The 24,788-nt window shown below is 36.2% G+C and overlaps 1 protein-coding gene across 3 annotated transcripts in view; it reads right to left on the reverse strand.

Moving 5' to 3' along the window:
* Positions 1 to 24,788, reverse strand: part of DYNC2H1 (dynein cytoplasmic 2 heavy chain 1) — a 186,908-nt gene that overhangs the window by 71,411 nt on the left and 90,709 nt on the right. For all 3 annotated transcript variants that reach the window (XM_069808307.1, XM_069808306.1, XM_069808308.1), the window contains 8 exons: positions 24,031 to 24,108; positions 22,752 to 22,883; positions 20,749 to 20,821; positions 14,296 to 14,456; positions 9,531 to 9,656; positions 6,112 to 6,222; positions 3,895 to 4,050; positions 1,801 to 1,876 (listed from right to left, as the gene is read on the reverse strand). In XM_069808307.1, the coding sequence (XP_069664408.1) occupies positions 1,801 to 1,876; positions 3,895 to 4,050; positions 6,112 to 6,222; positions 9,531 to 9,656; positions 14,296 to 14,456; positions 20,749 to 20,821; positions 22,752 to 22,883; positions 24,031 to 24,108 (913 nt within the window). The remainder of the gene's footprint in view (positions 1 to 1,800; positions 1,877 to 3,894; positions 4,051 to 6,111; positions 6,223 to 9,530; positions 9,657 to 14,295; positions 14,457 to 20,748; positions 20,822 to 22,751; positions 22,884 to 24,030; positions 24,109 to 24,788) is intronic.

The raw sequence follows: 24,788 nt of genomic DNA on the forward strand, positions 1-24,788 counted from the left end.
TAAGTCTTGAAGTGCTTTTATTGTAGATAAACCAGCTGGTTATATGCATTTCAGAAATTATGCTATTAAAATTTTAATTATGTGCTTCTTTGTCATAAATAAAAAGAATTTCCATTGTTCAAAATTTTATACACTATTTTGTTTCACAGTATCATCTGATCTCATAAAATAAACTGATTGATTGAACCAAAACCAGATCATGCTTGAAACAGATAACATTACAGGAAATGTCATCTTTCAAACACAAAGAGGTGCAGATAGGTACTTTGTAAATCATTATAAATAGCACAACATAGCACATAAAACTAAGCATGTTGCTATTATTTTTCTGGTCAGATTGATGTTGCAATTAGATTACCCTGACTCAGCTATATCCCACAGGTTCACACTAACTCAGTTTCCCTCCCTTCTACCACTGTTGTCCAAAATAACTACATGGGACAATGATCTACTTACACCCTATAGCTTTCATGTGCAGGTAAAACCTTGATCAGAAAGGTACGTCTTAAAAGTCCCTTGAAAAAAGGAAGCAGCAATTACTTTAAGGGGAGGTTTATTGGTAGTAACTGTTGTTTCCAAATATTTCAATCATTCCTTTGTAGATTAATGATTATAATTGATAGTTAATGATTCAACCTCTTTACATCACTGTATGTTTCAAGTCTGTGTAACTAAGGTCCAATTCCAGAAGTACTAATCATCCATAAATCTCCTTTAAGTCAATGATCATAATTATCTCTAAATATCAGTTCCTAACTTTACTTTGAAATTATATATAATGCAAAGACTTAAAAAAAATTACCTTTTTCATATTAACTAATATTAAGAAATTACTATGCTACTTAACAAAACAATGAAGTGGGCTCTATCTAACAGTGAATTCATTCATATTCAATTCATATTCAATTCATTTATTCAATATATGGGGGAGTTCACACTGGGAAGGAACAGAGGCAGAAGACTTCGTCTTCCAGGCACTCTTGTATTTCCTATTTATTCTTCTGGAATCAAGAAGCTGAGCAGGATAGTTCTTGGCACAAAAAAAATATTGGTTTACCCAACCTCCCCAAAATGGAATTATGATTCACCAGTGTTTCTAGCTTTGCTTACTCGTGATGAGCTTTGCGGCATCTCCACTCTTACCTGAGTGTTGCAGAAAGATAAAACTCTTCATGGAACATTTCCACTAATGGTGAAATGGGACAGGTCCCACTTGAACTCAAGGTCAGATGGCACAAGGTGGCTTGCATCCATCCATACAGCTAAACTCTCTTTTGTCCTAAAATAAAGTAACCTTCTACCTGCTGCCTGCTGGAAAGAGTCTCCAAGCTCTGCTATCTGATAAACCATGCCTCGTCACTGCCTGCGAGAATGCATAAGCCAAATATGGGAGAAAATAAACCTGATCGTGGAATAGATTTGAGCCTGTGTCTGGCCCTTATACCAATACAGACATATCCTCAGAGTCTGGATCCACATCCAGAAAAGCCTAATATGCCTAAGCACAGCTGATTCAGGGTCAGACTACTTCCCATACTTAAGTAGTTATCTAACTACCTAATCATGTGTTTATATTTGTGAAAATGTTCCAATGAAGATTCAAATGCAAAAGTTAAACACCTTCAAAGCAGTCTTTAAACAGAATGGCCCCACTCCAAACTCCAAAAAAACCAATCATGAAAAGTAACCAATTTATGAAAATTACTCTGAAAGTTTTTAATATGCTAAAAATGTTAAATGAGACACATCAGAAGGTTTATGCTACAGAGGTGAGAAATCTTTCCTTAAGAAGTGACTTACCCTCAAAGAGTCCATCAATAATGTCAAAACCAGCACGGAGATCAGATAAAGAAAATTCATAAAACTTGGTCCAACCCTACCATTAAGAGAAATCCAAAGAATTTAATTAGTCACACAATGATGATCATAAAGTAAAATAAAAATATTATTTGGTTACTGAATATTGTATAATACTTAATACTAAATGAAAAAAGAGATAACCTAAGTCCTCTAAAGTGCCTTTTTGGAAACATTAGATAGAGGTAGTATAAAAAACATCAGCTCTACCAGGGCATTGAATTTTACATACTTACACAAACTAGAATCCATCGAGTATGAGGAATGGAAACTTAAGATTATTTTATTTCCTAACAGTATTTACTTCAACTAAAACTTCCTGACATCTGTCACTAGATCAGGCACTGAATTATGATTTTATTTCTGAGGGCTCTTTTGTATTTCAGTTTCCTTTGGATTTTCCTAAATAGGTTTGATTATTCAAACACAATCTACATTATACTTTCATCATCTTACTCCTTAATTCATGTAATTTCTCTACTAACTGAAAAAATTATAATGAGAAAAGCAAGTACTGCTACTATTACAGCAAAAATGCTGACCACAACATGCATATTTTAATCATTCTCAGTTTGCAACTCCTTTCTGTTCTTGGTAGCATTTTTCTTTATATAGCATTAATGTGTAATGTCTATGTAATTCTCACAAAAAACTTTCAATGTAAATGGATAAGTATAAATAAATATTGATATATGATACAGAACTTATGAAATCCAGATCTCAAAGGTATCTCCTCCTGCTCTATCTTCTTATGGCTGTACCTTTGCATATGGATCATATCATAGGAACAGGTGCATATTACTCATGATGAGAAATGTGCAAATGTGTCATATAACATACACATATCCATGAGATAGGTATAATCTCAGGTCAAGACTGCAGCTGCTCCACAGATCACACGCGAACTATCAGCCAGCCACCCTGAAGGTCATAAACTGGAAAGATGTTACAGTCTCTCAACAGTGTTCATGGGGTTTTTTTGACAGATCTGTACATGGACCCAAACCAATCTGAAATTCATTATAAAATACAAGAGCTTCTAGCAGGGATTAACTGCAGTCCAGCAATGTTAGAAACTGGTAATCTTAAGCAAAATATAAAACTATCACTAAGTCTGCACATGAGACAAACACAGTTACAGAGGAATTAAGGAGAAAGCAGTAATCCTGTCTTGTGTCACTTGGAAAGCTGGTGGTAAATGAACATGAATTTGAACAAAGCCAAATGAGAGTTCATGTGTCAGATCAGTACTTTAAACATTTTCACCTATTCTACTTCTTGAACACCATATTCAAAGCCTGTTATTGCGTGAGACAAACAACCTTATAAATCACAAAGTCAAAACTAGCAAAAAACGCTCAAACATTCCAGGCTCTGCCAGACCAAATCTTTCAGATGACAGGTTAATTTCACCCCTAGTCTAAATAAAAGAAACAAGACATAGAACAGTGTGTTGGTTGTTTTTTTTTTTTCCTGTTTAATTTAAGCATCTGCAGCCAGAAAGAAATGTTTGCTTTAAACAGAAATTTATCTAAGGAAAAAACACATCACAGTCTCTGAAAACCATTATAATCCTCACAAGAACCATGTAAATTCCCTTGTTCTTCCTTCTCCTTGAATAGGGTTTGTGTGCAGAAAGAGTAGACAATGTTGTCTCCTCCTTCCCACCAAAGTATCTCTTTTCTCACATCTTCCATTCAATCATGTATGTTTCCAAAATATTTTTCCTGTCCCAAGCAAACAGAAGTCACAGAATCTTTTCCATGGGATCTCTCTCCTACATCAGCATCAGTTAGTACACGAATCACAAAATAACCCCATACAGGCAGGAGCAATTTTCAAAGGGACAGGAATTTAGGCTGCCAAGATCCTATTTTGCAATGAATTCAGAGACAATACTGAAGACAGGCACCAGAAGTATCCAAGTTTTTCTCACCTCTGAACATGACCCAACATATACCTGATGAAAAATACGTCCAAGTATAAAAGCTAATAAATGGGGTAAATTTTTAAAAAGGTAGCAAAAAATCCAATTACCTGAGGAATGTAATTTCTTCTTTCTTGGCATACAGCATGAAACCATGCTAAACAAAAGAGAGAATGTGCTCGAGACAAATTTCCCTTTTTATTAATTTGCTCTGGTGTCCAAGATTCATAGGTACGCAACAGATTCTTTTTGAGGCCTGGAGGTGCCTGCATTGGAAGGAAAAACACTGTTCTAGACAGAAAACCTGATACTTCTATGTACTATTTTCCTAAATTCTAACTTATGATTTATAACTTAATGAAATGACAAACAGTACTTAATAATACAAAATTTAACAGGAAAAAAACCTGCTTGCAATAAGTGGCCTAACAAAAGAATGATCTTACACTGAAAATAACTTAAACATACTGAAGGAAACTGTAACCACGACCAACTGATAGGACTGAACTACAATAAAAGAACTTAGTGAAAGAATAGTACTCTATCAAAATATGTCAGCATAAAAATAAATTCAATTTTTTCAAGAACAAGAACCTTTCTTCTGATTTTACAAGCTCAACTATCAATTACCATTTCTGTGATCAGAGCCAACTCACCTTATGCCATCACTGCACTCTTGTTAGCTAGCATATAGATACGGTATTTATGGATGATAAAATGCCAGTTCTCTGATTTAAAGGTAGGTAATGTTCACAACCAGTAGAAATAACTGCAGTTAAAGTGCATATAATAACAAAGAATACAGTACTTAAAAGTAAAAACAACTGACAGCCAGCCATTTTCAAATTATTTACAAGCGTGAAGGCAAACATAAATTTTAGAGAGAATTGAAGTACATTTTCATATTTATAATGTTCTTTCTTCTTTTTGAAAAATAATGGTTGTTAATGTTTCCATAAGATTACCATAGTTGCATATGTTGCATATACACACTTGTGGCAAATAATTGCAAAATACTGTAGTCAACTGATGATTCTTTTTTTAAATATCTACATCTTGAGTGGTAACAGTTAAGGGACATACCACAACCATATAATAATCAAATATTGTAAGCCAAGTCATTGGCTATAATTGCCCTTTCATGGTAACAGAATATTTACTACAAATGAAAAGGTAACAAAAGGATTTAGAACATTGCATCAGTGTGAAGTTCCAATTATTCCACAGATAGTGGGATCAGCAACTTCAAGAAGCTAGATGAAAAGAAATGTGACAATCCTACACGGTCCTATAATTTCTGTACCACTGAAGACCTCAATATAAGCAAGAAGGTACCCCAGAAGTTTAAAAATACCTGCCGTCAATATAAAAGTATAAAAATTTTGGCTTCTTGAAAGTCAGCGACATTGGACTCTAAGAGGTCAGACCTTCTTGGTTTAGCTGTAGGCAAAATCTCCACACTCCATAACCAATGGAATAGTTAGTAGCACTCCTATCCATGACTTCCATAACAGACATTAATGCATAAGTGCGTTAATGATTAGAGCACTTTCCAACAAGTTGGAAGAGCATGGTCCCAGTTATTCCTTAGGTTCAGCTATTTTCATAAAATCATAGAATCATAGAAAGGTTTGGGTTGGAAGGGACCTTAAACATCATCTAGTTCCAACCCCCCTGCCATGGGCAGGGACACCTTCCACTAGATGAGGTTGCTTTCAAGGCCAGGTTGGATGGGGCTTTGAGCAAAGCTCTCAATTTTTAGTAAAGGCCTTTAACTGTATGTTCTGCTGTATGAGAGACATTTCTGTTGAAAGGGTCCAGAGAATATAAAGCTATGGGGCCAGAAATTAAAATAAAGAGAAAGTGTGATTCTGTGTTCTTCAGATGAGGACATTCATCAAGAAGGAGGAACTCCTTGTTCTTCATCCATGTTCCAGCACCTGTATAGGTTTTTGCTTTTAAGAAACACTCATTAAATGCATAAAAGAATTTGGAGCACAAAACAGAACAAATACTTCCCCAAGGTAAATTTATTTTCAGTTCAGACTTTCAATTGGGGAAAAACATCTGGAAAGAAATTTTACAAACTTTCCCTTTAAAGCACAGCTGCTGCAAATTTCCTCATATACATTAAAAATGATCATCAAAAATCTTTCAAAGTAAATTCATTGCATTTTTGTATTACATCTAATGGAAATACAAGGCAAAACCATCTATTTAAATAGTCCGTGTTATCCAAACTTTATTCTATCTAAACATATAGTTTACTATACATCCAAGTTCATTCATTGTAAACATGTAATAAAAGCTTTCCAAACAGATCTTACTTCATAAGTTATTTTCAGACTTGATTGAAGCAAAATCGGGGTAAATTTTTGATGAACTTCAGCAGTAAGCCAAAGGCGAAAGTTTGGTTGAGGTTGTAATGTATTCAGTTCCTATTAAAGAGATGTTATATATTGAAGTAGGTCTTGGGTTGGTTTTTTTTAATATACAGAACAGTATTTACAAAAATATAATATCCTAAATTAGAAAGTTAGGCTTGTCTAAAAATTCCTTAGTTGTTATTACAGGTAAGGTTATTCAAAAGACTATAGTTCAAGGTGTGTTGTCTCCACACATTCTATATGCTCGCTGTGCTCAAGTTCGAACTTCATCCTAGCTGTGTCAGTATATTTGCACCTCCCCCCCAGATCCTAAATTCAGAGCATAAAAAGTCAGCATAGCAGTTCTTTCCTTCTTTTAAGTAAAAAAAAACACCAGAAGGCTACGTCTAAAAAAGATGAAGCCTTGGAATGTGGGCTGCATATCAACACCAGATCTCAATGACTTTCAACAACTGTATAGCTATATTAATTTCTTTTTCTTCAAGTGTTTGTTGTATGCACGCTTCACGTATCATGATTCATAGAAAAGTGAAGATAGGAAAACGGAGTTCTAAGAGAATAAATATTGTCAAATGCTATTTCAAATATAAAGGCTTCACAAAAATATGTAATTACTGAATGTATGAAAACATACTGCTGGTGCTTTATGTGCATCTGAAACAGACATATTTTCCACTGAAGATACCAAAGCTGTTTGACAACTGACTTGAGAACAATGTCAACGTTTTATGTATGTGTCTCGGAAAAAAAACATAGATCAAAAACCTCTGAACAGATTTTCTTCATTTTGATAATCTCTAAAACATAATCATAATCGTTTTGTTTTCAGTGTTTTTAGTAAAGAAGAAAATTCTGTCAACCCATTAATTGTTCTGCTCTTTAGGCAAAATTACAACTATATCTGGTACCTAGAACTGTATCTGGTACACAGAACTGTTGAGGTTGGAAGGAACCTGTGGAGACTGTCTAGCCCAACCCCATGCTCAAAGCAGAGTCAGCTGCAGCAGGTTGCCCAGAACTGTGTTCGGTCAGGTTTTCAATATCTCCAAGGATGGAGACTCCACAGCCTCTCTAGGCAACCTGTTCCAGTGTTTGACCAGCCTCACAGTTAAAAAAAAAATTGTCTTATGTTTAAATGGCATTTCCTGTATTTCAGTTTGTGGCCACAGCCTCTTGTCCTGTCACAGGACACCACTGAGAACAGTCTGGTTCTATCTCCTTTACTCCTTCCCATCAGCCAACACACACTAAATAACAGGATTCCCCCTGAGGCTTCTCTGCCCCAGGCTGAACAGTCCCTGTTCTCTCAGTCCCTCCTTATATGACACATGCTCCAGTCCCTTCATCACCCTTGTGGCTCTTTAATGGACTGGCTCTAGTATGCCCATGCCTCTCTTGTAGTGGGCAGCCCAGCACTGTACACAGGACTCCAGATGTGTCTCACCAGGGCTGACCAGAGGAGAAGGATCACCTCCCTTGATCTGCTGGCAACACTGCCTAAAGCAGCCCAAGAGGCCGGTGGCCTTCTTTGTCGCAAGGGCACGTTGCTGGCTCGTAGTCACAGCTTCTTTCCCACCAGGACCCCCAGGTCTTTTCTGCCAAGCTGCTGTTCAGCCAGTTAGCCCCTGGACTGTCTGGGTGCCTGGAGTTATTCCATTCCATGCGAAGTACTTGGCATTTCCCTTTGCTGAACTTCACAAGGTTCTTGTCAGCCTACTTCTCCAGCCTATCAAGGTCCTTATGAATGAAAGCACACCCATCTGTTCTATCAATCAACATTACTCCCAGTTTTGTATCATCTGTACTTGCTGAGGATGCACTCTGTCCCATTATTCATGTCATTAATTAAGATGTTAAACAACACTGGCCACAGTATCAATGTCTGGAGCACACCACTGATACTGGTCTCCAGCTGGACTTTTTTGCCACTAAAAACCCTTTCAGCCATGCAGTTAGGCCAGTTTTCAATCTACCTCACTGTGGTACAATCAGGTCTGTATTTCATCAGCTTGTCTATGAGGATGTTATCGGAGACAAACTAAGATATGAAAATGATCCACAGCCTTGGAAGCAGGAGATTTAAGAAAAGAAAACAAGGGAATTTACATGCTCTTTCAAGTGGAATCATCTGCAGCATGCATCCTCTGATACGTCATGTTTGGCTAAAAGACAGCTAAGGGCAGTCACTTGTAAACTGTGAAGGTATCATCTTCATACCGATAAAGTTCACATTGACCAGAAGAAGTATTTCGTCTTCTCAAATGGAAAGATTGTGAGAACTAAATTTATGTACCTGGATGGAACTGAATTATAAATATGCAGATCTCTCTTAAGAGGATGTTCAAACATTATGAATTGCATAGCCTCACACTTGCTAATGGTATGCAAAACAGACAATGGGATGTGCCGAGCCAAACATCAGCAAAACTCAGTCTGTATTAAGCTCAGCAAGAAGTTTAACACACTCAGTATTATGTTCTTGTGGAAAGAATATGAAACTTCTGATACACATGAGTATTTTAATACTTACAAGATCTGAAATTTTATAATTAGAGGCTTACAAACCGTTACTGTTCACCATCATATTCAGACTAGATGACACATATCAGTGTTATCTTGCTTTGTCTTTCCATTTTTTTTAAAATGGATTACAAGAACATTAAAGGCACATGCATGCCACATGGTCATTGCTAGACAGAAGATAGACTCCAAGCTCATGTGCATGGAGTACACTTTACAGACAATCACAAGACACTGGAAAATTAAGACTGTAGGAACTGTTGATAGGAATTCCTCACCTTTCTTTTTTTGAGTTAGTTTATTTTCTGGATTTCAGAGTGATATACATGTTAAGTCACTTTGATTCAGTTAGCAAGTTAATGATTTTACATGCCATAAGTAAAAGCGTGTTCCTATAAAACATTAGACATTTTAATTTCAAAATAGAAAAAAAACCCTGGTGACTCAGACACAAGCTACACTTAACAAAAAAGAACTACTAAAAAGAAAGTCCTAGAACTGAAAAAATAAAAGTAAAATAAAATTTAAGCATGCATAGATTTAGAGTTCAGCAAACATGGGCGGTACCCCATAAAGTACCAGAAGGCTCAACAGGAGCGTTTGTTCACTCATTGTGGCAGAAATACTCTACACTCTATGAAAATTAAAGTGCTCATGCAAAGGAAGGAGCTGCTTAGATCTGAAGCATTTCACTTTATTTATGACTGAGAAAACTGCAAAGGTTTATTTTTAAATTGTTGGTATTTTAAACATCACCATGGAAATGCCTGAAATGCTTCAGAACTGTTGCTTACTAATTTTGTCTGGTTTCAAATACATTATTCTCTAGTTACCCTCACCTTTTCTAATACAGGAAGCCAAGATGTAACAAGATGCAGGTTCTTTAAACACAGCCATTCTCCATTGCGTGCACATTCTTTTAAAGTTTGAATAGCCAAGTCAGCTTGGCCTTGGCCCATTGCAATCTGAAATGACAGACACAGTTGTATCAGGAATTCATCACACCTCATTTAACAGCTAAATACAAAATCGTGTGTTTCCAAGTTAGAGTGCATATGTAAAAAAGAAGGTGTGCTAAAGATAACCAGAAATTTTACTAATGTGACAGGCTACTAAAGTAGGGAAAAGATTAAGGAAAACGTAGGTTTTTTCTTTGCGACCTATCTAACCAGTTTCTTAAGAAATGACATTACCTAGTCTTTTTATTGAAAAAACATACATCATTTGGTGGCAGTGATGGTATTCCCTGGGAACTCAAAAAGTAATTTAAATATCAGTGACTAAACTGTATTATTGCAGAACTGCTGATATGACAAAACCAAGAGATAAATGAGAATAAATTGTCTTCTGACTATAAGTTAAGAGTACTTCCTTTGAAGAGAAACACTCAATTTCATATTAAGATGAGTGAAAAACTAAGGCTGCTCTCTTTCCAACTGGGAAATATGAATAGCTTAACAAACAGTCTTTTCTTAATATGTTATAGTACCATACTGCTGCTAAAATAAATTTGGATTTTCAAATGGAAATACAAAGATTCAAAAGTGAATTTTCAGATAAATTGGTGAAAATTGAAAATAAAGGAAGGACTTGTTCTGTGGCACAACTACTGCAACAACTGATGTTAAGACTATCTGCAGAGTACGTTCACCTTAGTTCTCCCTTAGAGTCTAATTGGAAGCTATACGTAACAAAAAACCCTGAACCAACCAAGTTTGAAAGGAAGTGGTCTTAGCTAATCTGAAAAGCTTTGTCTTGACATTACTGCTATAGCAAAATAGAACTATTGTGATTATTATGACTTCATCAGATATCCCTTGAAAGGAAATCCATCCTGTCTTTTTATCCTAATACCGTACCGAATCAAAGAAACTTGAGGCCTTAGCTCTATATGATGATAGAGATATCCTCTGCCTAAATAAAACTGAGCATAATATCTTGAAATAATTTAAAATAGCCAACAGAAGATAACTAAAAGTCACCAGACAATATGTTAGTACACCACACAAATTTAGTGATCTGTTCTTTATCCCATATGAGAAATAATTCAACAGAGAGGAAAAATCTGATCTTCTATGTTCTATCAAAATTGCATGAGAAAGTGCAGGAAAAAATAATAACAACAAAATATTCTCATTAGTAGTACAACTTTCAGATGATTTGAGCGGTACTCACCACTCCTTAATCGAATACCATACTGTGTTACATTTTAAAAGTCCCATCACGTACAGGATATTTAAGAGACAAACACAAAAAGCCATGTGACAGAGTAAGAAATATGCATTCTGAAACATTCACAGCTAGATAAACTGGCAAGAGAATCTAAATCTTTACAATTTGATGGGAATAATATATTCCATCAGTGCACATTCCAGGAAAGGAACAAGTTCAATGGCTATTCAAAAGCAACATTAAACTTGATGTTTTCCATTTCTATGCTAACCAGTGATCAGCTAGATGACAACTCCCCTCCCCTGAATATTTCTAATGACAGAATGAAATAATGTTTTACAGAAAGGTATAAAGCATATTGGTACTGTGTATTAGGAATATTAGGAAACCACTTGTATCATAGAATAATTTGAGTTGGAATGGATCCTGGAAGGTCTCTAGTCCAATATCCTGCTCAAAGGAGGGCCAGCTATGAAAGGTCAGACCAGGAGCTGAGGGCTTTGTCCAGTGGACTCTTGGCAACCTCCAAGGATGGAGACTGAACTGGGAAATCTATTTGACTGCTTTCATCGTGAAAAAGTTTCTCCTTACATCCAGTCATCTATCTCGTTACCATTTATGCCCACTGCCTCTTTCTACCATGCCTGATTGCAAAGAGTCTGGGTCCATTTTCTCAGTGATGTTCTTTTAGGTATTGAAAAGTTGTTACTAGGTCATCACAAAGACTTCTCTGCTGGCAGGGTACAGTGCTGGCTCATGTTCAGCTTGTCATCTACAAAAACCCTCCTGTTCTTTTCAGCAGAGGTCCTCCCCGGTCAGTCAATATATTCCCTGTATTGTTGCAAGGGTTTCTTCTTTCCCAGGGGCAGGACTTTGCATTTCTTGAGTTCTGTAACGTTCCTGTCAGCCAAGTAAAGCCAAGGAAAGCCACGAGTCCATAGCTCGGTGGGGCAGGGCACTTAGTGACAAGGCACATGGAAAAGGTTAAGGTACTCAATGCCCTTTTAGTTGGAGGTTTCACTGCTGAGGCTTGTTCTCAGGCGTCCCAGGTCTCCCAAACCTACAAGCAGGAGAGAAGCAATGCCCTCAGCAGAGAAAGAGAGATTTAGGAATCACTCAACAGACTTAGAAATAAAAGAGTCCACAGGATGAGATGGAGTGCATCCAAGAGTGCTGTGGGGCCAGCTAACATCACTCCTTGCTGTCATCTTCAAAAGGTTACGTTGATCTGGGGTGTTCACTGATGAAAAAGGAAAATGTCGCATTTATCTTCAAGAAGGGCAAGAAGAGAAAGGTCTAGGTAGTTACAGGCTGGTCAGCCTCCACTCAGTCCCTGGAAAGGTTATGGAGCAAGTCCTCTTAGAAGCCATTTCTAAACACACGAAGAACACAGAGGTGATAAGGAGCAACCAATATAGATTTACCAATGGCAATGACTCGTGCCTGCTCGTCTTCATTGCTTTCTATGATGAGGTGACTGCCACTGTGGATAAGGGGGTGCTAGTGAATGTTGTATACCTTGACTTTAGTAATGCTTTTGACAGGGTCTCCCATATCCTCCTTATGACCAAACTGGAGAAATACAGGCTGGAGAAGTGAAAAATAACATAGACAGAAAAATAGGTGTACTGCTGGTCTCACAGAATGGTTAGTGGTACAGAGTCCAGCTGGCAGCCAGTAACTAGTGGTATCACTCAGAGATCAGCGCTAGAGAAAATACTGTTTAATGTCTTCATCAGCAACCTGGGTTATGTGACTGGGTGCACTCTCAGCAAGATAATGGGTAACACCAAAGGTGGGGGTGTGGGGAGGGTGAGCAATAAATATGTTGGAAGGCAGGTTTGCTACTCAGGTGGACCTGAATAGGCTGGAGAAACAGGCTGGCAGTTTGTGAAGTTCAATAAGGTAAATACAAAGTCCTACACCTGGGATGGAACTACCCCGTACACGGTACAGGCTGGGGTCTGCCTCAGAAGCAACTTTGAAGAAAAGGAGGCCCTCATGGACAACAAGTTGAATATAAATCAACAATGGGCCCTTGCAACAAAGGCCGATCCCATAATGGGCTGTATTAGTAAAAGCTTTCAGCAAGCCCAGGGAAGGGATCCTTCCCCTCTCTTTGGCACTTGTGAGACCACATCTGGAGTACTGTCTGCAGTTTTGGGCTCCCCAGTACAAGACAGACATGGCCATACTGAAGTGACTCCAGAGCAGACCACCAACATGGTCAGGGGACACTGAGTAGGGTTTTTTTAGCCAAGCAATCAGGAGACCTTCTTGCTGTCTACAACTACCAGACTGAAGAACACAGAGGAGACAGAACCAGACTCTTTCAGAGGCACATGGTGATAGGACATCAGTGATTGCACACAAGTTGGTATATGGGAAATACTGATTCAATATTAGGAAAAACATTCTCCTGTGAGAGTGGTCAAATACTGGAACAAGTTGCCCAGAGATCTCTATCCTTGGAAGGGGGAGCTCCCTGCTCTGAGCAGGGGGTTGAAGTAGATGATCTCTAGAACTCCCTTCCAACCTAGGTTATTCTATGAATTTAACAGCGACAGTAAATTTCTTCTTAAAAAAAAGTCATTTTCAACACCCCTGCATAGATCCAATTTTGAAACAGACACAGAAAATATAAAGTGATTTCTTCACAGTACAATTCCTGATTAAAATCTACTCAAGGGGAATTATCTTCACCCAGTTCAGTTTTGTATTGAATGCAAAAAGGTAAGAAGTTGTATACCATGACAAAAAACAACTGTTATATTGGCTGGGAAAATAATTTTGTTGTTGTAAGCCTATTCCTGAAATCTGAGGGTTTTCCTGCATGGTCAATCTTAAACACTTTTTTTTTTAAAGACTTGAAATGTAAGAGTTCTATTCAGGAACTCCCATCAACAGTTAATCAGTTAACATTTACTTGTACAATTTCTCAAAATATTTTACAGTTTTTCACAAAATGCCAAAGTATCCACAAACACTGAACATCTGATTTCTGTTTTCTGTTGAAGAAAGAAATACGCAAGTCCTATAAGCAGAGGAAATTATGAAGTCTAGTTTTCACTGGTTTTGTTCATATTTTGATTATTTCACACCTAAAAAGATAATGTTTCAGCATGTATAACAATTCTCAGTCTCTTTTGTTCTCTTCCATCTATCTTCTCATTTTTCCCTTCTCCAAGTTGGAGGAATGCCTCTCACATGGATTCTGCTTCTGTGAGGATCACTAATTGTGTGTCTCTTCTCCAACCCATTTTGCCAATGGAATCAGAAGTTAGTGGCAAGATAGGTAGGAATAACAAACACATAGACACCAAACTATGCTTTTACATACTAACTTCCTTAAAAACCAAAGTAAAACAGATACTACTACTGTAAAATTTTACATATTGTGGTTTTTAATCATTATGCTTATCTAAGACTGACCTGATGGTAGCACTCAGTATTTCTTTCAACACTGGCAAGTTCTTGCAACTCTTGAGAAGGATCAGCACCAGGAGAAATAATTATTAGGATGGGCTCAATTTCCAGAGTCTCTTTATACAGACGTTTCAAATTCAGAGGTGATGGAGACAATTCTTTTATTCCTAGAATTAGAATTATTATGGAAATAAAGTGACTACACAGGATAGAGTGGTTAATTAACCACTTTAAAGGTCATCTGGCTGTCAAAGTTCTGTTCAATGGAGACCATAAAACTGGTCCTACAATGAGAAAAATTTCATTACAATATGCAGGTAGAAGGCACTCTACATTGATAAGAAAAAGACACAAGCACCAAAATGGTGCCTGGACTTCCATCTTGACAAATATAAACTGTAGTATTTATTTAGAGTGTAGTCTTCAAGAAAACATACAAAAAGAAGACCTGGAATATAAGAATATGAGAAGCTATGTTATTTGCTAAAACTACTTGTAGCGTGTATGTCCACATGCAGAACTTCTCTCCTGTATTGTCCTGAGAGCCTTAATTATTAGAATTTGACTTTACACGGTTCTTGGTGCTACAATTATTTTAGTCTATTATTCACTTTAATATACAAATTAAATGTCTAGAATGTTGACCTAGTATAGGCAAGGCAGTTATATACCAGCGCAAAGCTATGTGTATAGGTGTATCATAAACTTGAACAGTGTTAAGCACATATTTTCAATGCATCTTTAGACTAGTCCTTAAATAGTGAAGTGTTAGGTGCAATGGGAAATCACAACATCAAGAAAGACAGAAGAGCCCAAATCAGTGACATCTATGCCACATGTACTAAAAGACGCAATACACATTTCCTTGAAGGCACAATCTGCTTTCAGCCTTGAGCTATTATCTCCACATAGAACAATACTATATAATTTGAATATAACAGGTCAGGCTGGCAAAGGTTAGTATGAGGTCTGGGTTCTCTGCATGTATCTGGACAGAGACTCTAACAGATGCAACTAAACAGATAAAATCACTATCAATCAAAATGCTTTAAAAAATTGAATTAAACAAGACTAATATTGGAAAATATTTTAATTTTACATTCATTAGGCATGCAGAGGTAATATAAGCAGAGATAAATATATAAACTGAGGCCATAAGGCAATTGATACAAGCAGCTCCCCTGATGAGTTCTGCTGCTCACTGCCAATAAGCTCTAAACCCTAGAAGATCCATAAAATGACACCGAAATTAAAGAAGGGCTGTTCAGTGCTGGACTGAAGCATGCTCAGTGAGGAAGACTCTTCAGGGACTCTTAAGTGTCAGAATCTCAAAAATGTCTGACAAACATTTGCAAGTTGTTTCTCAATGAATCCTCTATTGGCCAAATGTATAGAATCATGGAATCATAGCATCATTTAGGTTGAAAAAGACCTTCAAGATCATCGAGTCCAACCATTAACCATGCCCACTAAACCATGTCCTGAAGTACCCCCATCCATTCGCTTTTTTAATATCTCCAGGGATGGTGACTCAACCACTTCCCTGGGCAGCCCATTCCAATGTTTGACAACCCTCTCAGTAAAAAAATTTTTCCTAATATCTAACCCACATCTCCCTTGCTGCAACTTGAGGCCATTTCCTCTTGTCCTATCTCCAGCCACCTGACAGAAGAGACCAGCACCCACCTCGCTACAACCCCCTTTCAGGTAGTTGTAGAGAGCAATAAGGTCTCCCCTCAGCCTCCTCTTTTCTAGACTAAACAGCCCCAGTTCCTTCAGCCACTCCTCATAAGACTTGTGCTCCAGGCCCCTCACCAACTTGGTTGCCCTTCTCTGAACACGTTCCAGCAACTCAATGTCTTTCCTGCAGTGAGGGGCCCAAAACTGAACACAGTAAAATTTGGATGCATTTTCAAGGGCCTGAAAAAAGCTTACACTTTGAATGAAAGCTGCCCAGCATACTAGCTTTCTAGTCATTCCTCCAAACTGAGCTTATAGTAACATTTTTCACTGATACAAGCTACTCCAGATTTAACATTCCCTTCACTAACATAATAAATGGAAATAACTAAACTACTGGCAGGGAGGAGAGAAAGAAAGAAAATAGACAAATTAGCCAAGAAAAAAAATGAAATTATATATAACTAGAGATTGGTTTGGTTTTTTTCAACTACAGTCATAATTGAAGCTACCTGAGTCACTCTATGCAAAAAAAAGAAAAGTATCAGGAAATAGAACACGACAGCATTCTCTAGGGTAAGAATGTTTCTTTTAGTTAGTTTTTATGAAAGAGTGTTTACAATGCTGAAAATGGAAGACAGTATTATGCCTATAATTAGAAAATCCAGTATCAAATGTTTCTCTTTGTGGATGAGGACCACAAAGAAGAGGTACTTGTGATGCGTTCTGATATTTGGCCTATAAACCACTGTCTTGCACCTTAAGCAAGGTCCATACTGAGTTGTATTCACTGTGACTATATTTCATTGTTGAAGTATCAAAATATAAATGTTTCATATTAATTTAATATAAATATTAAAACATTACATAAAGCATTAGAACTTAATCACTAGCTACATAAGCAATAAAGATACATTGAGAAACTTAACATCAAATTTTAGATCAAAATTTAATTAAAAGTAAGGTTTTGGAAAGGTAAAATTTAACTTTTATTAACTTTAATTTCAGTGAAGAAAATAATTTTGAAAATCTTCACTACTGTTTCAAATTCTATAAAGAATACAGGACTAAAAATATCTGTTGAAGTCAACAGGCAGCAGGGATACAAAAACCAAACGGAGATCTTTCTGACCACTAATTATCATTGTGGAATGGGCCTCAAGCAATGCTGCAGATATTTGTTATTACATGGAAATGCAGAAGAGATGTACAAGGACATATAAGACAAATTCATTGGGTCTTTTAAGTACTGTGTTATTACTTCCAGCTGAGAAACCCTGGAGACATAAAACACTGGTCACTGCAAAACGTTTTAATATAAGCTTGTGAAGTTCTTATACCCTTGCCTTGTCATTTACTATTTGTCATTGGCAAAGACAGTAACACGCTAGACAGAGCTCTCCACGTGTTCCACCATTCTTAAGTTCCTGTTCCTAAGACTGCTTTGCTGCTACAAACATGTGCATGGAATATACTACAATCAAGATAAACCAGAGACTGTTGGCTGTATTATTATTTTTAGCAGTGCAAGCAGAGGCTGCACAGATTCCTGAGAAGCTTAACTGATTAGGAGTTTTGATATCCTACAAAACTCTATGTTAACTGGGGACTACTACTTTGCCTTGCATTAACTTGGGGATAGAATAAAAAGCTATGATTGGGCAATAGATCAATGTGTGTATACCTGCAACTTAAGTTATTATAATAACGTATTTATGGTAATGATGCTAACTTAAAAGAGGTACAATTGTAAATGAGTAACTGCCTAGCCAAATATATTGTAGGACCTTTGAGATGCATCATTTAGAAAATTAATACAGTGGAAGTATTCTTTAAAAAAACAGGCTGGTTTTTTAGACATTTGGGCACAATATTTAGAAAAAGCATAGCTATGCTGAAGGTGCTTTTTGTTTTAAGGAAGCTCAACAGAAAAAAAAAAAAAAAAGACTCCAGTGTTTTCAGAGTAAATCAATAAGCACTCATATTCAAAATAATAACTATGCAGTCAAAGTGGGAATTCCTGACATACTTTCTGCCTCCATGTTCTGTTCTGACAGAATTTCTTAAATCTTACTATCCAAACTAATATCCTGACATGAGAGGAAAAAGAGAGCGAATAACTTTTCAGAAAATGTCTAAATTGGAGTGAATCAAAGGGGAAAAAAGAAAGACCTGACATATAAATACAAAGTCTGGCACAGGATGCAAACTTCACATTTTTTATAAACTGATGAAGTTTCCATAAAGTCAATGAACAACTTTTCACAAAACTTCTCTACTAATGTCAATGCAATTAAATCAATTTACAGCAGCTGGAACTTGAACTCAAAGTGCTAGTTAAGATTTCTTCTCTGTTGGTGATCTGTACACAGAAAAACAATACAAAAATATCAGTAAATATATTATTACTATTAACAATTCCAATACAGAAAGCAGGAGAGATTTGTTTTTTATTTTGGCAAGTAATTTTATTTTGGCCTAGATGCAATGTGACCATGAGAGCTCTGGTCTACTTTATAGAAAATGGTCTGTGAGAATAAAATACAGACTAGTTTAGCCTGTACTGATTTTCCTTCTGTGTATCTCTATGGCTTTTTTGAAGAATATGAAAATGTAGGTAATTAAAATCAAGTCTCTTTAAATACTATTTCTGATGTAGCCAGACTCAAAAAAACTAAGTTAAAGCAGATATGAAAAATACCCAACTCAATCAGTGATATGGAGTGATTTGGGAGTATAGTGTCAATATGACTTTTGCTAACATGGTGCATTTCAGTATAGCATGTAAAATAAAGAAATAAGCATACTTTGGGTGCCCACAAAATACATTTACAGAAAATTCTTATGAACTTTATCTTCGAAAGAAATTATTTTAATCCCCCTTCATCCATAAATTTAAAAATATATGTAAAAGATGAAAAAAGGAAAAAAAACCATATCTGGGTAAAACAGAAGTGGAAAGCTTTCTTTTAGGCTATTACAGCGCTTTTGGAACTCATTTTTCTCACAGGAAAACAGCCAAAGGAGATTGGAAACTTAACGGTTCCCTTTTGAACTAGGTGGAACAGTTTGTTTAAGAAGTTTCAGGGCAAGGACCCTGAAAAAGACACGGTAGAAAAAAATATGAAAAAAATATTCATAGAAGCATGACCCATTTTATTACTTGGAAAGTGCCAGTCATGATTTATGACATGATCTCAAAATCTCACTGATATGCATGAAAAATCTGTGGATGAAACCTTGCCTACAGAGTCAATGCTATTCTGCCTTCCTCAGTGAGGCTGTAGTTTCATTCACCAAAAATCATTCCTTTGTGGAATGCCTCCAAGAATTGGTATCAAGACAGACCTAACCAATTTATGCAGTACATTAAGATTTGGAAGACAGTAAGTGGGTGTGAATAAACTTACTCTGCATTCAGGTCTCTGCTCGGCTTTGAGCCGCACGTACTGCAGATCACACTTTTCATTTGATTCCAACAGGCAGGGACCTTGTCAGCGTGGGACCTATACACTCGCTATGATGAAAGTACCCTCTCTATCTACTAATAATGTTTGACAGAGCAGGCTAACTTTACTCCTGAAAATACCAGTGTTGGTGGCAGACATGGAACCAATTTTGACCAACAAATAATGCCCACAGGCAGACCATAAAGAGGGAGTAAGATAAACTGTCACACAAATGTCATAAAAACGTAAGAGTCAGAGACCTAAACTTATACCTAATAAGAATTATACTAATAAGAAATGACACGTATGTCAAGAACTTAAAATTACCACAGTCATTGTTTTTTATACAGAACTCATCAATTGCATTATCACGCAAAATCACCTATCTCAAGATCATTCAAACCGCAGATCTTCACAAGTACTGGAAATGTAAGTCCAGCCATATTACCCTGGCAGCCTATGAGTGAATTTTCCAGGTTCATTTTCTACCACATTAAAAACAGCCTTTGCCACTTACATTTAAGGTCTTTACAATCTAGATCCTTTCCCTTCTGTTAATCCCACTTCTGTCCTGACACTGTACCACATTAAAAACAACAAATTTTGCCTTGTCTGTGTAAAGCAGAGGGTGACTTTTAAAACTACCCCAATGAGACACTCATAATTCATCTTCCATATGTGTATTGTCATTAACTGCTAAAAAGTGAAGGAAGGCTTTGGTGTGCTGTACTGCAATATTAAGATTATTTGGAATATAAGTCCCAAACTTTGAATACAATAGATCTCAGAAACAAACAGACTAGAACAAATAGAAAATCATAGTATTGAATCACTCTAAATCATGTATATTTCTAAAGACAGTAAAAATTGTATTACAGTCCAAGAGACTGACAAAAGTGATTGAAAATATGAAACAATCTTTTGAGATCCAATTTACAAATTCTCAAACCTAATGGTTTTTAAATGGTAGATGACATTAAATGAAATAATGTTTTTGGAAAATTTGTGTCTTAAGGAAAATGCTGCAGCGTAAAACTTATAGAAAACCAGCTATCCTCCTTTCTTAATTATTCCAGTGTTCAAGAATTCATTAAAAGAATCTGACAGATATTTTATTATATTTTAAAACACTATGCAGCATAAACCAAACCATTTTGAAAGCACTTTTTAACAATACTTTACAAGAACAAAATCAGCAATTCCATTTACAGCGTGTTTTCAAATCCTAAAACATAGGGATTCCGTAAGAACTATAAACTAAAAGAGAAACATTGGACAAAAAAAATATTTAATTGTTGTGTGGAAACACACTGGTGAAAAATCAACTTACCTAGGGTTTTACATGCAAAAAAAGCCATGGCACTCTGTAGCCTGTCTGGTCGGACAGCCTGGACCACAAGTACCTTCAAATAAAATATATTCAGGGGACATGAGTTTATAAAAGTATACTGTGATAAATTAAAAAGCAAGAATCTCCTCAGAATGCTGAATTCTTTAAACTTCTCTTTAGAACAAAGTTATTTTCTCTGAATATAGACAGCTATCTGATCGTTCCTTTCCAAGATAATCTAATGTAATTGTTCCTTTGTAAGTAGCTTGCCCTATTAATAGAATCAGAAGATAGATCTACATCCAATGTCTATTTATAAGCTGGAACTTTTTTTACAGTGTTTTAGAAAAAAGGTAGCTATGTGAGTAGCTAGAATGACAGAAAGCAAACTTAGCTTTATACTGGTAATCTAAATTCTATACATGTATTTGGGAAGTAATGTCCTAACTGGAACACTAATGTTTCTGATTTCAGTGCAGTATCAAAGAAAAATAATCAGTATTGAAAGACTTTCCTTTGTTTAAGCACACCTTTAGCGTTTTACATCTGACTTCTTTTTCGGAGACATTCTGACTTTCAAACCTCCTAGTTCTGCAGATGCTTTTACTGTTCTTCAAAAGACTGCAGAACATGAACAGCTAATCAATTCAGATACAAATTAAATTAGCAGTTTCCCTACCAGATACCTCTTTTTCAGTTAACTTCCTGCAAATGTTCAGTGCAGGCAACTGCAGACAACTAATGCAAATTCAGTAGAAATGACTTGTTAAAATCACCACCCCTTCTCCTACACCCTTACTTGCAGATCTCTAAACCACAATTCTGAACCTACCATCACATTCCAGTTTCCAAGTCTGTAATATCTGTTGTTAGTTTCGGAGGAAAAATTTAACTTCACTAAATTTTTAAGAAAGTACTACTTTCTAAGCCTGAGATTACAGTGAGTATGACTGCACTATTTTTAAGTTTAACGTACAGTTTGAAAGAAACTAACTTATGAGTGGCATATAAATCTAACCAGGTAGCTTCAATATATTTCATCAACAGAAACACTCTTAATGCTTTCTATGCAAGGAACTAGATACGTAATATGCTGATTATTGCAGATTTATTTTCCTATAAATGCAGAATTTTTGTGAAAACACATTGCACACATAAGAAATGTTCTTCTGCATTTCATCAAGTCAAACATGACTCAGACAAATTCCTTTCTAAAATGGTTTGTTCCTAAATTCAATGCATGTTATTTTAGAAATTCTCCTCCTCCCCAAAAACTCCAAAAAGAGAGCCCCTAAGTGCCAACCAGCATGAAACATTGTCTTATACCCCATCCCTTTTTGGACAGGGCTTCATTTTATATGAAGTGACTTCAAATGAAAAATCATAGCATCATTTGAAAGTAAGTAACGACACCCTTTCTGCCATAAACACAAGAGGGATGACATTCTTCTCTTCCAGAGAAGGATCCCCAGGCAGAGGAAGGAACTTGCCTCTCCCACATTTTTGGTGAGTTCTTTAATCACCAAGTTTTCAGGAATAGTAGTATTTCATGACTACTATTCTAAAAAAGCAGTGGCTGCTACTCCGTTTTGTGGTTTTCAGTGAGATGTGTGAGTTTGCACATTTAATGATGAACTAAATTAATGATGCTCAACAAGCTGGCAAATTCTGCAGTAACAAAGCAACAATGAAAGAATTTTAATATCTATTCATAAAATTAATTTTGTGAATAGTAACAAAGAGCTTGTTACCTTACAGGGTATGCTCAGTTGCAGCCAATATGCCAACACAAAAAAGACTCACATAAGATAGAACTAAATACGTATTATAGAAAAAAAAAAAAAATCCTTAGACTAAATAAAATAGTTAAGCTGTAAGACAATGTAGATACTGTCACTACTTATAATTCAACCAGGCCTGAAGCCTAAATTCCCAAGATGTAAAACTTACTTGCAATGCTGAACTCATAATTATTTTAAAATAATTTAATATGAAAAGATTACCTGCTGAAATAAGGAAATTCTTTTTACAATAGTAGATGGAAAGTCTTGTTCACACACAGAGCTCTGAGAAAAAGTGTGCCACAGATCTTCGTCTTCAAAGCAAAGTGTCTGATAGAGACCTGGGAGAGAAATCTACAAAACAAATAATGCATATTTAACAATAAAGATAACCATTTGGACATTGTATATTTTAATTAATTTCCAAATACCAGTATGACCCTAAACCTGTAAATACTTGTGCATATCACATAATTCAATTCTATCCTTGGAGTTAAAGAAGAAAAGCGTAGATTTTAAAATTAACTATTTGTTTACCTATTCCCTGGAAACACTAAGCCTGTAATGGTTCTATCTTTTTGGTTTTAAACTTCTAGGTTCTTTGTTTTTAAACTTTGGACTCTACCCAATTGTAGTCCTTTCTTTTAATCATGACCAGGTCCTTTTTCTATCAGTACATGTTATTGATTCACCCAGTTACTCTCACTTTCTGTTTGTTTGTTTGTTTTTTTTAAACCCCTAACAATCATGCTTGCCACACCATTATTGCAATTGCTCCTGATCCCTGGTGAAGAGAAACGAAAAATAGTGAACTCTGCATTTAGCAGCAAAAGACCTTGCCAAAGACCAGTCAAGGTTTTCCTTCTTGCTGCTGAGCTACGTGCAGGAGGAGATGAGCCTAAGATAGAATTTCGAGGACTAGTATTTTCATTTAGCCCCCTTCAGGATCAGAGGACTTCAACCTTGACTGTTGCAGGATGATCCAAAGCAAGAAAGTGTTTTTTGTTTTAGTTTGAAATTACTTGATCTGAGAAATAACAAACTCTGAAATACCTTTAAAGATATGCATGGAAATCTGATAAGTAGAAAACTAGTTTCCCAATTAACAGTTTATGGTTTTTAATACAATAGGAAGTGGTTTTGAAAGTCATCACATATGAGAAACCTGCAACTTAAATATTCTTTGCAATTTTTCCTCTGCATATTTTTCTATCTATAAAAGTTGTAGTACCTTGGGTAGGCTTAGAGTATTTTCTAACCTCAGTAAGATGACAGGTTCATTCACATGCATTGAAATTCATTATTAGATGGGGTAGAGATGTACATGAAAAGGCTCAGAAAAATGAGATGAAATAAAAAAAACAAAACAGTTTTTTCAAGTGGATATATATTAAGCCATGGTTTCTGGAAGATAGAATAAACAGTTTAAACTAACGAAATATTTCCATCTGACAAATATGAGGCCTTTTAAGTTAAATTCAACCCACTACGTGATGTATACCTTCAAAGATGCTACTGCCCAGGCTCGGTCCTGTTCTATCCAAGAGGGAATCTGGTCACGAACACTTCTTTGTGAATCCTTATTGAAGCAAGTTATGTTACACGGATAAGTTACACAATTTTTTGCGAAACACTGTATTCAGTAACAAGATTGCAAAACCCATGTTTTTAATAAAAATAGCATTCACCACAGGAATCCTTCTGTGGTCTTTTGCTAAGTTCATAAATGGTGTAACAAAACAAAAGCTACCAATGATTTAAATTTGAGAATACTGTTCACATTAACATTTGCTTAACCACTTGAGCCTGAAAATATTTTATCATTTAGAGTATCTGTATGACACACTCAACTCTAAGTAGTTTTCTTTGCCATTAAAAACAAGTGACCCAAATGACTGGCTCTCTGCATATGCACTCTGAGCAATGGACTTAATAACTCCATTGCACATATTTGCAGTCATGAAGAAGATGGTTCTTCACACAAAGGGCAATTCTGGGGTAATTCACGAGGCAAATCATCACTTCTGGACATCTGTGCACTGGTAAAGTTTGGCCACAGCTCTATTTTTCTGCTTCTGAGATGTTGGGGATGGAGGAAATTCTAAGGATGAACTATATAGCTTAAGCTCTAGTGGAATCTCTCTATTCACTATATAATTTTTTATAAAAAAATCTTACAGTATGCATTAACCAGTCTGACAGTCTCTGTATGGAAATGTACTTGGATCTCTCAACCACTGAGCAACTTCAAAAGTAATC

The sequence above is a fragment of the Haliaeetus albicilla genome, chromosome 20 (assembly GCF_947461875.1).
Source record: "Haliaeetus albicilla chromosome 20, bHalAlb1.1, whole genome shotgun sequence".
Lineage (NCBI taxonomy): Eukaryota > Metazoa > Chordata > Aves > Accipitriformes > Accipitridae > Haliaeetus > Haliaeetus albicilla.